This window comes from Arvicanthis niloticus, chromosome 2 (genome assembly GCF_011762505.2).
Source record: "Arvicanthis niloticus isolate mArvNil1 chromosome 2, mArvNil1.pat.X, whole genome shotgun sequence".
Taxonomy (NCBI): Eukaryota; Metazoa; Chordata; class Mammalia; order Rodentia; family Muridae; genus Arvicanthis; species Arvicanthis niloticus.
In genome coordinates this window covers 125,895,968-125,910,025 of record NC_047659.1, presented here as the reverse complement: position 1 = coordinate 125,910,025, position 14,058 = coordinate 125,895,968, and the positions used below count along the sequence as shown (strand labels likewise).

The following is a 14,058-nucleotide window of genomic DNA, read 5'->3' as shown; positions in this document are numbered from 1 at the left end:
CGGTTCAATCAAATGCTCTATGAATTAAATCATGGCTGCATTGCCAATTTTCAAAGCACTGGAGAGAAAGCACGCACACAGCTGGCTCTTCGCCTGCTCTGCACACGATCTGGTCTCTCCTCAAGTCAGCTGTGAACTAAAGACAAGCACAGTGACTCGTGGAACACAACAAACGCAGCCGTCATGCTGAGCCAGTCTTTGTCTTTCTGGGTCTCAGTAGAAGGCAGCCTTTGAACAGAGAAGGGTTCCCAGGGCCCTCTTTGATTTGGAGTTCTGCAAGGCACAGTCCTGGGACTCCATAAGGAACACCAAGTTTTTCATACCAGACAGCATAGTGACTATGTGGTCCCTCTCTGGGCATTATTTCACCTGGTCTTTATAAACATCCTTATTCACCTAACAGGGCCTTGGAGAGATTAAGAAGCAAGCTCAGAGTCCTCCAGCTGACAGGTAATGAAACCAGGAGCCTAAGTCTAGACCACAATCAATCTGGTGATCAGTGAGCTTGAGAGAGGCTTAAGAGAGAAGACGCCTACATCGAAACGGGTAAATCCTTCCAAGATTCAGCACATGCTAATACAATAGCTTGGGGTATAGATATGGGATTTCCCCAAGTCCTATCTTAATCTCTCTCAATTAAGAAACTAGCCCCATGATTTCCCTGGAGTACAGGACACATGGGGTCCTTCTGGGAAAGTCTCAGGAGCAGTCGGGTTTGTATATGGGCCTTACCACTTTGGTGAACCCTGAGAGTCCTTCCAAGAGGGACCACGCTCTCCCTGCACCTTCACATAAGCCCCAAGGGTCTGGCTCCTGGGTAGAGCTTCCAGGGTTCTCAAAGTTGAGTATGCAAGAGACTTGCCTGGGGCACTTGTTTAAAAGGCTGGTTCCCTGGAACTCTCCTGGCAAACAGCTGATTCAGTGGGTCCCACATGGGGTCTCGGAACCTCAGTTTCTAACAAACACCCTTTCCCCATTTTTCTTTGCTTGACTGGAGGGGAATACAAACAAGCTACCATGAGTTTTTGGAGTTTTTCGTGTTTTAAGATGGTCCCTAGGATCCAGAGGTTAGTGGGTTTGACTTTCTCAGCCTAACCTGCCTCCCCTTCCCACCAGCCTGTAGGCAACAAGGGGACACATATTTGTGTGGAAGATAAACGCGGTCCCTGTCAAGGGCTGCGGCATCCTACCTACCTCGCTGGCTTTCTCAGGGGTGCCCTTGGGGGATGGGGACGCGGGTGAGGAGGGCAGCCTGCGCTCCCGTTCCCAGTCTCGATCCCGGTGGATCAGTTTGCTGTTGGGCTCTTTCAGGGTCCTCTTGAGCTCATTGATGCTGGCCTGGTGCTTCAACAAGACGTCCTCTGGCTTGTCCAGGAACTAGGCATGAGAGGAGAGGGCAAAAGTATAAGATGACCTACTATGAGCAGAAGACACAGGAAAAATGGCACCACCACCTTCCACCACCCATCCCTACACTGTCCCCCTCATAACAGTCCAAGGAGCCAAGGAAACAAAGACACTGAACGCTAGTGGGTGCCTGACCAGGGGTGGGGTGTCTGGATGATGCCCCTCTCTTCCCCTGCCTCCCTTACCCAAGAACATTCAACTCCACTGAGCCTGCAAGTTTGGGTTCCCACTGTGCTCTGAGCACAGACGGAGTCAGGCACGGGCTTTCCTGTTTATGGTCCGGGCAGTCAGTAGCGTGTACCAAGGTGAGACATTCCTGCTCTGTTCACTGAGCTGCACTGGCCTGCTGGCTTCCCAGAGCCCTCTTGAATCATGGTTCCTACCTCTGGTCAAGACTTGGACCACTGAACTTAGTACTGTGCTCAGTTCTGGGCTCTACTGAGCCCCCATCCAACTGCCCAGGCCCCATGGAGGCCTGGAATAAAAATATACCTCATTTAGAAAAATAGGCTCTGCTCCCTTCCTCAGGGCCAGAGGAAGATTATGTAGCATTCTCTGTCATGAGCTGCTGCCTTCTCCAGCACCCAGAACCTTCCAGAAGCCTTCTGAGTACTGACTCTCTAAGAGTAGAAAGAGTCAGGCACCGCCAGAGAGACCAGGATGATGGGGTGGAAGTGAAGTGCGTGTGGGAGCAAAGAAATCTGAGACTAGAAAGAAGAGAGATGAGCTGCAAGGCCTAGCACAAGAGTAAGTTCGGCAGAGCCTGAGTCCCAGTGTGTCCCTAATTTGTCTATGACATGTGAGTCCATGCCAGTGTTACAGATGGAGTAGTGTGCTTGGGCCCAGTGAGGATAAGCCACAGAGAGCTGCCAACGCTGGTCATCTGCTTGGGACATCTTCTGGGGCAGAGAGGAGTGGACGGGCAGCCCAAAGACTATCTGCAAGGCTATCTGAGGGGAACCACCTGGGAGATAATCTGCCCTTGGGTAAGGCTAGAATCTTCCCCTGGACTCAGCTCTGGTATCTTAGAATCACTGTAGTTGTTCTCAAACCTTCTCAGGAAGAAAGCCAATGCAACCGAGGCTTCTGCCTTCTCCCCAGGCACCTGCTTGGACCTCAGGCTTCCCTCCCAGGCTAAGCTGCCTATAGACAACATCTATCTGAGAGATCAACTGTGGACTTTGCACAGGGCGTGAGACAGGCCTCAGTGGTGACTGGGTCTTAACAGGAGATGATCCCAAATGGGCCTGCTGGCCTTGTGGGTGAGTTGTGCTTCGAAAAGTACAACTGTTGGGTCCTAGGATTCCTGGAGCCTAAGGCCTTGGAGAGACCAAGGGCTGAGTGTCAAGGCCTGGCAAAAGAATAAGGCAGGTATAGCTGGAGTCACAGGCAATGCCTGCCGTGCTGTGTAGCTGGAGATCAGGGCCCACAAAGTGTTTCTAAGACTCAGAGTCGGTAGTGGAGCTGGGCTGAAGCTTGGATCACAGGATACCATGACCAGGCTCTGACTATGGCCTGCTCTCAACAAGAATAAACTGCCTGTCTTGTACTGGAGGGTCCACGGAGATCTGGGTGCTGTGAAAGGGAACAAGAGGTGGGGGTAGAAGGCGGGAGTTGATGGGAGGGGAGAAGAGGAAGATGAGAAGAGAGGAGAGGAGGTTTCCAGGGAAGCACCAGCAGCCCACTCAGGGGGGCAGTGGGACTGGAGTCTGACAGAGCAGATGCTCCTCCTTCCCCACCCGGGCCCCGCCCTCACATCTGGTTGTCAGGAGATACAAAGAGCACAGAGAAGATGGGGGTGTGGGGAGGAGGTGATGCTCAGGAAGGGAGGGTGGAGTGGAGGGAGGAGCTAAATGATGCACAGAACTGGTGGATGCAAGTGGGGTGGGAGGCAAGCATAGATTCCCAGGCCCAGCAATGAGGGACATTGGAGGGCGGGTATCACACACAAATGGGACCAGAATCTATCCTGGGAGTTGAAGACATGAGCTTAATAGGGAGGGTAGTGACCAGAAAGGAAGATAATGGAGGAGGGTGTGGAAGGAGGGCAGACATGAGGATGAAGGTGAGGGATCTGAGCCAGGGATGGAATGAGATGTGAATCTGATGGCCATGGGGGGAGGGGCGGGTCCATGCAGTACCTCCTGCTTGTGTCTTGGCGTGGTTTCCTGCTCCGGCTGGTGGGATAGCGGGAGGGAAAGGAACCAGCAGGGTCAGTAGGACAAACAGATTAGAGACAGCCTCCAGTCTGATCCAGCGGAGTAGCCCTGTGCACTCACACCCAGCCCCACCATGCAGTGCAGGCCAGGAAAGCTGCTAGGCTGCCCACAGGTACTGGGTGGACAGAGGAACGTGTGGGGCAGGAAGCAGGTAGCTATCCCAGGAAGGCAAAGGAGGGGCCAGGGAACCAGAGGCCTCGTGGGTGAAGACACACTCAAGGGTAGACAAGTGTCTGGGGTTTCCAGCTGCTTCCAGCAGAGAGGGTGTGTTTAGGGGACCTGGATTCACATGACAGGACTACATGACAGAAAAGGACCACTCAGCAATGCCAAGGAAGCCACACCTAGCTTGTGTGAGGCCAAGTCTGCGCGCCTGAATGCGCTATCATCATGTCTGTGCCTGAGTCTAAGGGTGGGAAAACATGTACATATACATATATATGCTGGGGGGGGGTGGTGTCCACAGTGAGGGCGGTGCTGCAGGAAAGGACACATTAATTCTCCACACTGAGGTCTTTAGTGTCCTGGATATGCTCAGGAGAGGAGAGGAGAGGAGACAGAGAGCCAGACAATGGTTAAAAGGGAGACAAGGAGTTAAGTAAGAGGGTGTCTGAGTCTCCTAGGAGGTTAGCACCCTCAGGGAAGCTGGGGAAAAGGGAGCAGCATGTGCACCTCTACCCCCACCACACTCTGCATGTCCAGGTCCTGTCCGTGGTGTGCCCCACAGCAAGGGTGCCTGAATACAATTAGGACCTGTGAAGGCCAAGGGTACATCTGTGCCTCAGCCACCCTCCTTGTTCCCCAGGGCAACAGAGTGCATGGCATCCCAGTAGGCACCTACCTTCAGCTCCTTGATCTTGGTGGGTGTCCTGACCTCTCCTTCTTCGGCCTCTGATCGACGTCCACCTGACTCGGCATCATCTTCACGCTTGTCACTGTCAGGCCCTGCATCATGATTCTCACTGACTGAAGCAGGGCGGGAGAACTCGGCTAAAGTGGGCAGAGGTGGCAGAGTGACTGTGTGAGGCAGCTCCCCATGCACAGTCAGAAAGCCAGCCCCACCACTGCCTAGCCACATGAGCAACGGGACAATGCCTCCTCACTGCAACCCGCTGCATACCCTGGTCCATGGCTGGAGAGTCACAAAGCTGTTTCCCAGCCTTGGGCATCTCAAATCCAACCCTTCCTGGCTGTGTGACAGTGGGTAAGTTACACAATCCCTCTGTGCCTCAGTTTCCTCGTCTGTAAGTAGTATCTATGCCAGAATGATGAGGTGAGGACCAAACAAACTAACGTGTCTAAGTATTTAGGAGTGTCTGCCTCGGAGGGAGCCTTCCATCGGTGCTGGCCAAGCAAACATTACTGTTTGGGTTGTGGTCCCCGAGCAAGTCTCATATATCAGTATCTAGCAATACAGAGAGATTAGCTTCTACTCCGCAGCAGCAGGCTACAGAAAGAAGGTTACCTTCTCTATAAATCAACAGGAATTCAAAGGGATTCCTTAATGTCTATCTCTCTTGCCACAATTCTAAAATACTTTTCTGAATAGAAGAAGAACAGGCTTAAAGACTGCACCAAGCCCTGGGCACAACCCAAAGTGTTGCAGACTGAGTCTTAGTAGAAAAAAAAAAGCTTAAAAAAAAAAAAAACTTCATGAAAAGAACCAGAACCTGGGGGTTGGCCTCCATTAGAAAGAGACGCCCATTTCCCTCTCGTGATGACATTTCAGGCTATTTCCCTCCACAAAGTGACTGTCTGGCTTGATTTGCACTGCTCTGTGTTGGAGGTTAGCCTTGGAATTACCATCTCCGTTTGATAGGCTAAGTTGAGGCTTCAAGAGGGGAAGGTTCTATAGGTGTCCTTTCAGGATGTCAACACAAGAAGTGTAACCTTCAGGACGACAGGCCAGGCTTTGCTCCCTGACAGGCTCCCCCAGCTCTGGGCTAACCTCTGTCTGTTGCTACCTTCCCTCCAATCCAGGTTTCATTCAGCCCTGTCTTAGGAATGGGGCCTGTAGGAAGGGCCAGGCCCAGACCAGGTCCTCTTGCCTCCATGTAAACCATGTGATGTCACTCTCCTGGTAGAATGCCAACCTGTGTGCTACAGAGCTTCCTGGTTAGAGGCCTAGAAAGTCGGATGACAGAACCTGGAACTCTCCAAGGTCATAACCCAGAGAAGTCCTGAGAGTATGTCACATCTCTGTGGGACAGACCTGACCCAGCGCTCACTGCCCAGGAGCAATGGTGCAAACAACCTTGGGTGCATCTACCACAACTACCACTATCTGTCTCCTCTGTAGAACCTGCCCTGTCCATGCCCCTGTCTCCCCTGAGGACCACTCTTACTCCAGCCCCAGCCCGAGCCACACCTCCATCAAGGCTGCGGGACATGGTATAGCGTTTGCTGGAAGAACGTTCAAAGAAGGGGGCGGGACGGTCGATGAGGGCACTGGCTTGGCGGGTCTGTGCCTGGGTCCTCCCACTGTACCGGAACTTGGAGCCCATGACCAGAAAGCCCTTGGGTGGGGGCTCTGGAGACACCAGCCTACAAGAGAGTAATGCAGATGAGGACCCAAACCTGCATTGTCAGGCCCAAGATCAGACAACAGCAGGCTTTTCATTCCCGTGTCCCACCAACTACCCTTCACAGTCCCAAAAGGGGAAACTTAGGGAAAGGTGGGGCTCGCCTCTGTGCTAGCTCCACTTCCTGCTCCCCTGAACTTCATGGTCTCTCTTATCCTATTCCCTCATACCACTCACCTGAAGAACGTGTGGTGCTCAATGCAGACCTTCCACAGCCGCTTGGCGGAGCGGTGGTTAGGGAGCTTGAAGCCGATGGTGCTCTCAAACTGTTCATACTGAGACGCCAAGAAAAGTCGGTTAGAGGTGGGACCTGGGCCACACACCAGCCCACCTGCTCACCCTCTCCTCAGGCAGGTGTGACTTCTGCATGCTCATGTATGGAAACAGGGTGGACTGAGGCCTTTTCTATGACAGGTCCTGTGTTGGACATGGGAGGGATTAACACAGAAGATTCTAGGGAGTGGGAGGTCTCAAAATCACTAAACAGTTGCCTTGAGACCTTGAGGACCTGGGTTCAAGTCCCCAGGACTTAGATAAAAGGCAGGAGGGTACAGCAAATCACTTGCAATTGCAGCCCTAGAAGAGGAAGAGGGAGGGCCACAGGTGATCTGCCTGGCCAGACCAGCCATACTGGTGAGCGCTGGCTTTGGCAGAGAGACCTCACTGGATAAGGTGGAAGAATGACTGAGTCATCCTCAGTCAGCCTTGCATCTCCACCCACACACATGTGCACACACTCATACCACATACACTCACGTACAATCACACACACTCATGTATGACCACAGAATACACAGTCATGTACACAAAACACACAACACATACATACTCATGTACAATTACACACACATGCATATACAACCACATACATGCTCATGTACACACCACACACACGTATAACCACATACACGCTCATGTGCACACCACACACACACTCATGTACAATAACACATACACTCATGTACATCCACACACATATACACACTCATGTACAACCACACATCACACCCACATTCATGTACACATCACACACACTCATGTATATACCACACTCCTTACACTCATGTACACACCATACACAGCACACATGGATGTACACACCTATACACACACTTATGTATACACCACACACATACACAAACATATATACAAATACTCATGTACAGTCACACATATGCATACTCATACATACTACACACACTCATGTACAATCACACACATACCACATACATACACTCATGTACACACCACACACACACACACACACACACACACACACAGAGGACAAAATCAGTGAGAGCACTGCAGATATGGGTAAGAGCGATGAGAAGAATGAAGGATTTGCTGGGCAGGCTTGGGGAAAACGCTCAGAGAAAGGGCTGCTCTCCAGACATGTGAGCCTAGTGCTGAGGACGCAAGGCCAGGGCCGTGTTACAGTCGGGATCTTCAACGTCCCCAAAGGGAAGGTGTTAAACACTCAGTGCCCAGTGTGGTGCACTTGGAAGGGGCAGGAAGCCTTTAAGAAGTGGGGTCTACTGGAGTTTTTAGGACACTGGGGTATGCCCTCACAGGCTGGTGTCTTGTACTTCTTGTCTACTTTGCACCATGACCATGGCATGGCCACTCTAGGCCTTTATGCCCCCCTGCCACAATGTGCTGCTTCCCCATGAGCCCAGGCCATGGGCTAATCAGACACGGACTAAACCTGCCCAACTGCGAGCCAAAGCAAACCTTTCCTCTCTCTAGTCAGATTACGTCAGGTATTTTGTTACAGTGACAGCAAGTTGGTGTGGGGGAGATGGCAGTAGTTGGCAGGATCTGATTCACAGGTGACAGAGCGTGGCTGCTGTGGCTGGGACAGTGGTGTCACAGAGGAGTGCCAGGTGGGCCACAGTTAGTCCAGCAGCAGAATCAAAAGGGCATTTGAGGGGACTGTGCAGTTAAAGGGGAAGAGGTGTGCACACAGTAGGACAGTAGGATGTCCTACTGTGTGTCGTCACACGCCTGTGTGTGTTGGTATGCAGACACAGTGAACTACTGCACACAGGCAAAATTGTACATGCACACACACATTTACTGACTTTTCTCTGTAGCCTGAATCCACATGGTTGACATTTTATTTTTGACCATAAAGTATATGTGAGAACATATGCTCACATGTTGCTTGAAAGCATATGTCCAGGGCTGGTGAGACGGCTCAGCATAAAAGGCACTTGCCACTCAGTCTGATAACCCGAGTCCGATCCCCAGGACCAATAATGGTGTAATGAAAAAACTGACTACAGCAAAATGTCCACGTGACCTCTGGCCTCCACATGTGAACCATAACACATGTACACATGTGTGCATGTTTACATGCATGAGCATGTAAATGAGTGTGTGTGTGCATGTGCGTGCACATGTGCACATGCACACACACACACAAATAAACAAAATATGGAGTCACATGTCCAGAGTCCGAAGTCTACAGAGATGTAGGGAAGAAGGAAATCCATCTTCTGTGAGCCCCAGAACTTCATTCTTGTTTCCTGGGTAGGAAAAACCCAGGGTAGCTTCTGGGGTCCACTATATTAGGATCAGTCACCCTGAAGTGTGTGGGTGAGTGAGGAGAGAGCTTGAACCAGGCTCACCTCCCCAGGCCGGATCTTGATGTAGAAGTTACTCCTCTTATAGGAGATCTTGAGAATCTTGGGCCAGGCAAAGCGGTTGATTCTCAGGCGGTCCCGGTAGATGAGCAGGCCATTGGCACAGACACCAAGCATGATATCGATGCCCTCAGAGTCCTGCACAAGAAGAGAGCATGGGATGAGAGTTCTAGAGCCAGGCAGCCTGCCACCACCCTGAGCTCTGGGGTTACGTAGAGTCCCTCGACTAATATCCCCCATGGTCACCTAGTTGTTCCCGCCCTCACTTTGCCTGATTGGCCACCCAGTCTTCAGCCACTTGGTCTGTCAGTCATTCATCCACTCAACAAACATTTAGAAATATACTTTGTCAGGCCATGGGCCACACACCAGTGTGACAAAACTAAGCTAAGGCCTCAGTCTGTTTCTCATATGCAACCAATCTAGTGGTGGCACAAACAGGCTTGTGAGGAAACTGAATCCAAGGTGGAGATGACAACGGTCTTAGAGAATAAAAGGTTATGAACTTTGAGAAACGAGAACCCCAAAGGTTGCAAGCTGAAGGCAAAACAGTCCAGACACCAGCTTTGGAGGGTCTACAGTTCCCCAGGAACCACCCAAGGTGAGGGCTTGCTGGGGCTCGGTGGTACCTTAGCATGATGCAGATCAACTCCATACATGGAAAGCTTCTTAGCATTCTCCAGGAAGTGGATCTCTGCCTCGCCCGGGGTCATGCCCCTGAGGAAAGAAAGTCATGGTTGCGGGCGTGTCAAACGCCCAGGCTGCAGCCAAACAGCTGTAGGTATCACCATCAGAACTGGCTATTCCAGAAAGACAGTGGCTGAGCCTTGCCCAGACCGTCCCTCTGCTCTCAGGACAGGACTGAGAGCAACCGGACTTCAGTCCACTAACCCTGTCTTCTGCAACACTCAGGTCCAGTCTGTTTTGTTCAGGAAGCGGGCAAGGCTTACACTGGGAGTCAGGATTTCTGTCTCAGTTTCTACCAAACTAAGTATAAAGTTTATAGAGCCTGCTTCTCTTGATGGGGAGCCCACTTATGAAGAGAGTGTTCACTAGAATCACGCAATGTGGCTCATATCCACCTCCCTCAGAAGACAGTTTACTGTCAGATGCCGACTAAGCTCCCTTAAGAAACAGACTCCTTTCGAAAGAGTTGTATCAGGGATCAAGTCCGATCTTTGCTGTGGCTGCCAGGGACTCAGGCTGCAGGTCACACTCAGTGCACATCACGGTGCCGTTAGTAACTGTTCCACACACTTGACCCATATGCGGCCACTCAGCCTACACACTCTGCAAGGCAGGCATCCTCTCCGATGAGGCAGACTCACTAGTTTGCTGAAGAGCACGCCACTAGTAGTAACAGCAGCGTCTGAATTTAACTCAAGGCAATTCGGCTCCAGAGTTGTGTTTCAAAGGCAAATCTGTCTCACGTTCTCTGGTCTCCAATTCCTCTGCCCTGTCCACCTCGGAGCTTTCATGTGGGACTCATGGATGCCAGACGTCGATGTGCTTTACATTCAAAGACATATGCTGACTGCTGCTGGCACTGACCAAGTTCACATTGACCTGTCTATGAATTACTATGACTCTGACAAATCCCCAGGGCACCTCGATATCTAGGAAAGGCATGCGGCAGATGCCAGGCAGGGCACCCTCACCCAATGTCCAGGTGGCCATGACAATTCGTGTCCTGCTCAACACAATTCCATGTAGTCAGCATGAACCCATCAACATCGGTATGGAAATCTCTGAGAGCATTTATTGGCCATCTCTGACTGGGCGTCCATCATGTCTAGCAGGCTCCTCCCCATAGATGAACTCATCACATCTGGTCATCATCTTCCTCTCCAGATGCAGCTCACAGCACACAACCGCCCCTACTCCCTCCAACCATAGGGATGTGATAATATCACCAGAGTCTTTCTTGTAGGTGTGGCACAGTACCCTTTAGAATGTGCCCATAACAACCTTGAGTTTAGAGCCCAAAGCACTTCCAGCTTAAAAGGACCCTACAGATCAGTTTGATCCCGGGGTAGGTAGCATTCTCTGCAGAGCAGGCACCAAGAAAAGGGGAGTGGACTGTACCCCCATTGCTGCAATTACTTAGGGGTGTTATGGGTTTTCAGTGTCTGCAGCCCGAGGAAGCTTAAGATCCCGCATGAGGAATTCTGCCGTTCCAGACACCATCGGCAAGTGACACACAGCCTCTCAATCTGTGTATTTATAGGTGAGAACGGAGCTCACAGAGGTTCAGCCGTGAGCCGACAATCACACATCTGGACAATTATCTTCTAACTCCAGAACAAAATATGCAATCAACAACTCAACAAATATGCAATCAACAACTCAACAAAGTGCTCGATCAACAAAACAAATGCCCCAATTGACGGAGAGCAACACTCAGCCCACGTGTGGTGTGTCTTTAATATCTGCTGTGTAGCCTCCCTCGTAGCGCCACGGGGCATGATGACCAGCACCAGACTGAACAGATGAACAGAGCGAAGCACAGGGAAGGGAAATGTCCTGTCTACATCCCCTGGTTACAAAGTGGCACACTTAGGTTAGCATCTGCGTTTAAACTTTAGAATATCTACCAAAACCTCTGAATCAGGACCCTTACTCAGAGGCATGCCACCATTATTATATCTCCGAGTAACAGAAAAACGCATTCCTGCGAGCCCAGGACAGGGAATTTGACCCACACAGGAACTCAAGAAATTGAGCCGTGACCTGCTCCTGTCCTCTGGTTAGGAGCAGTGCCAGGTGGCATATGTCAGCCCCAGCGCCAGGCCTGCTCACCTGTACGTCTTGTGCAGCTCCATGATCCTGTCCTCCAGCTCCCGGGTCTGGTTTGGGGCGAAGCGGAGCTCACTGACATAGTTGCCCATGTGCTCCTCAGCGTCATAGTCACCCAGCTCAGCCTGCACGGCATAGGAGCCCAGCAGGGCGTGCGTGACAAAGGAGCAAGGCAGGCGGCCTGTGATAATGTCTGCCCTCAGCTGCAGGCACAGGTAGTATCTGGAGACAGAGAAAGAGGTGGGCATGGGTCTACCCCTCCAGGTGGCCCAGAGTGGCAGTGTCTTATGAACGGGTTTTGAGACATGCCATGTGACTTCCAGCATTTTTGGTCATTTCTAAACTTGAGATTTTTTTTTTCTATTTTAAGAGAATTTATGAGATTTATAATACATTTTCAATGACTCGTAGTTTTGACTATTTGTTCTGTTGATTGGTGTGTTTGGTGTATGTGTGTAAGTTGTGGGTCCAAGTGCACACATACCACAGTGTGCATGTGGAAGTCAGAGAACAATTTCTGCGAGTTATTTATTTTACTGTATGTGATTGAGTGTTTTGCCTATGTGTCTGTATGTGTACAATGTGCATGCCTGGTGCCTTGGAGGTCTCTAGAGGGTGTCAGATCCCTCGACACTAGAGTTATGAATGGTGGTGAGCCACCACGTGGGTGCTGGTAATTGAACCTGGGTCCTCTGTAAGAGTGACACGTGTTCTCAACCACTGAGCCATCTCTCCAGTCCCAGAGAGCAATCTCGACTGTTGGTCCTTGCCTGTCGCTTTGTGTGAGGCAGGCTCTTGTGCCGTTCACTCCTGTGCACAGCAAGATAGCTGGCTATAGAACTTGCAAGGCTTCTGCTGTCTCTACCTCCCATCCTACCACAGGGAGACAGGGATTACAGACACACATTACCACGGCTACCCTTTCACGTTGGTTCTGGGGACTTACGTTCGGTTCCACACACATGCAAGTTCTTGTGCACAAGAACTTCACCCACTGAACCATCTCCCTAGCCCAATTAGTTGGTTCCAAGGGTCTCAGGCTGGCCTGAAACTCATTATATAGCCCTGGATGTTCTTGAATATGAATCCTCCTGCCACTATGAATATGAATCCACCACTATGACAGGCTGTTATGTAGTTTTAATTACAAAAGCTAATTTGTTCTGTGTTTTCTTTTTTAAAGGGTAGCATTGCATAACTGAACCTGGCCTCAAACTCAGCCTCCTACATGACAGGATAACAGGCATGTGCCACCACACCTGGATTATGTGGTGCTGTGGATAGAACCCAGGGCTCCCTGCAAGCCAGGCGAGTGCTCTACCACCTGGGCTGCATCCCCTGCCCTTGCAGCTTAATATTTGTTTCAGATGGGAGGAAACTTTAATGGTGTCTCTGAGTTTCCTCTTGAGGGCCATTACCAGTTCCCTCTCCAAGGCCATCGGTTAGTCACATGGTGTTCTAGACATTTCTGCTCTGTAAACACAGAAATGCACATGGCTTTAACTGATGGCTGCTTTAATATGAAAATAGGACCAATTGTTCCAGAGCTCTTTGTCATACCCAGTGACGTAACTTAAGAGAGGTCTCTGTGTTAGCACTCACAACTCTCCTCGTGTACCTTAACCTCTGTACCACATCCCACAGCCCTGGTGGACCTGTTTATCAACACTTTTTTCTATATTGTGAGAGAGAGAGAGAGAGAGAGAGAGAGAGAGAGAGAGAGAGAGAGAGAGAGAGAGAGAGAGAGAATATGAATGAGAATACGGAGGGAAGGAGTCATGTGCATGTCACAGAGTGTACCGAGATCAGAGGACAGCTTTGGGAGTAGATTCTCTCCTTCTAACACTTGGGTCCTGGGGATCAAACTCAGGTCATCAGGCTTGGTGGCAAGCACCAAGTGAATTGTTTACTAACTAAATTGGTCTAAGGAAACATTTTCAGCTGCCAGGCTGAGACTTTCTGCAGCCTACATTCACAGTTGGGTGGTTTTACTGTTTAAGCCATTTTGCAACCAATTCCACAATCACCGTTCACTGAGGTAAGGCTTGGGCCACTTCTCCTTCAGTCAGGGGTGTCTCCTCGCCCTCTCTGCTGGGTTTTGCCAATTTTTCACTAACTGCCCAAGTCTCTTTCTTCAAGGTCACTCTGACTTAGTCGAATGCTGATTGCTCTGTGACATTGTTTCAAAGTCAGAACCAAAGCCAGTAACAGTCACATGCAGCGTCAGTGTGTGCACAGGCTCGGGATCTGTAGCCACTCACACATCACGGGAGTCCAGCATGGGCCTGTGACATTTGTTCAAGAGTCTAAAAATTCAAAGATCATTGCCAATGCTCTGGCCAATCCTTCATTTCAGTCAATTTGTCATTTTGACCAGTTTATTTGGGGCCTCACTATTTTTGACTAAAT

General features: G+C 50.6%; 1 protein-coding gene across 19 annotated transcripts in view; it reads right to left on the bottom strand.

Moving 5' to 3' along the window:
- The window catches only part of Epb41l1 (erythrocyte membrane protein band 4.1 like 1), a 119,836-nt gene that overhangs the window by 27,198 nt on the left and 78,580 nt on the right, over positions 1–14,058 (bottom strand). For 12 of the 19 annotated variants that reach the window (XM_034495472.2, XM_034495480.2, XM_034495483.2 and 9 more), the window contains 8 exons: positions 11,653–11,871; positions 9,483–9,570; positions 8,839–8,991; positions 6,386–6,483; positions 5,995–6,170; positions 4,468–4,616; positions 3,549–3,584; positions 1,195–1,377 (listed from right to left, as the gene is read on the bottom strand). In XM_034495472.2, coding sequence (XP_034351363.1) covers positions 1,195–1,377; positions 3,549–3,584; positions 4,468–4,616; positions 5,995–6,170; positions 6,386–6,483; positions 8,839–8,991; positions 9,483–9,570; positions 11,653–11,871 — 1,102 coding nt within the window. The remainder of the gene's footprint in view (positions 1–1,194; positions 1,378–3,548; positions 3,585–4,467; positions 4,617–5,994; positions 6,171–6,385; positions 6,484–8,838; positions 8,992–9,482; positions 9,571–11,652; positions 11,872–14,058) is intronic. The other 7 variants (XM_076930102.1, XM_076930109.1, XM_076930112.1 and 4 more) reach the window with 3 other exon arrangements.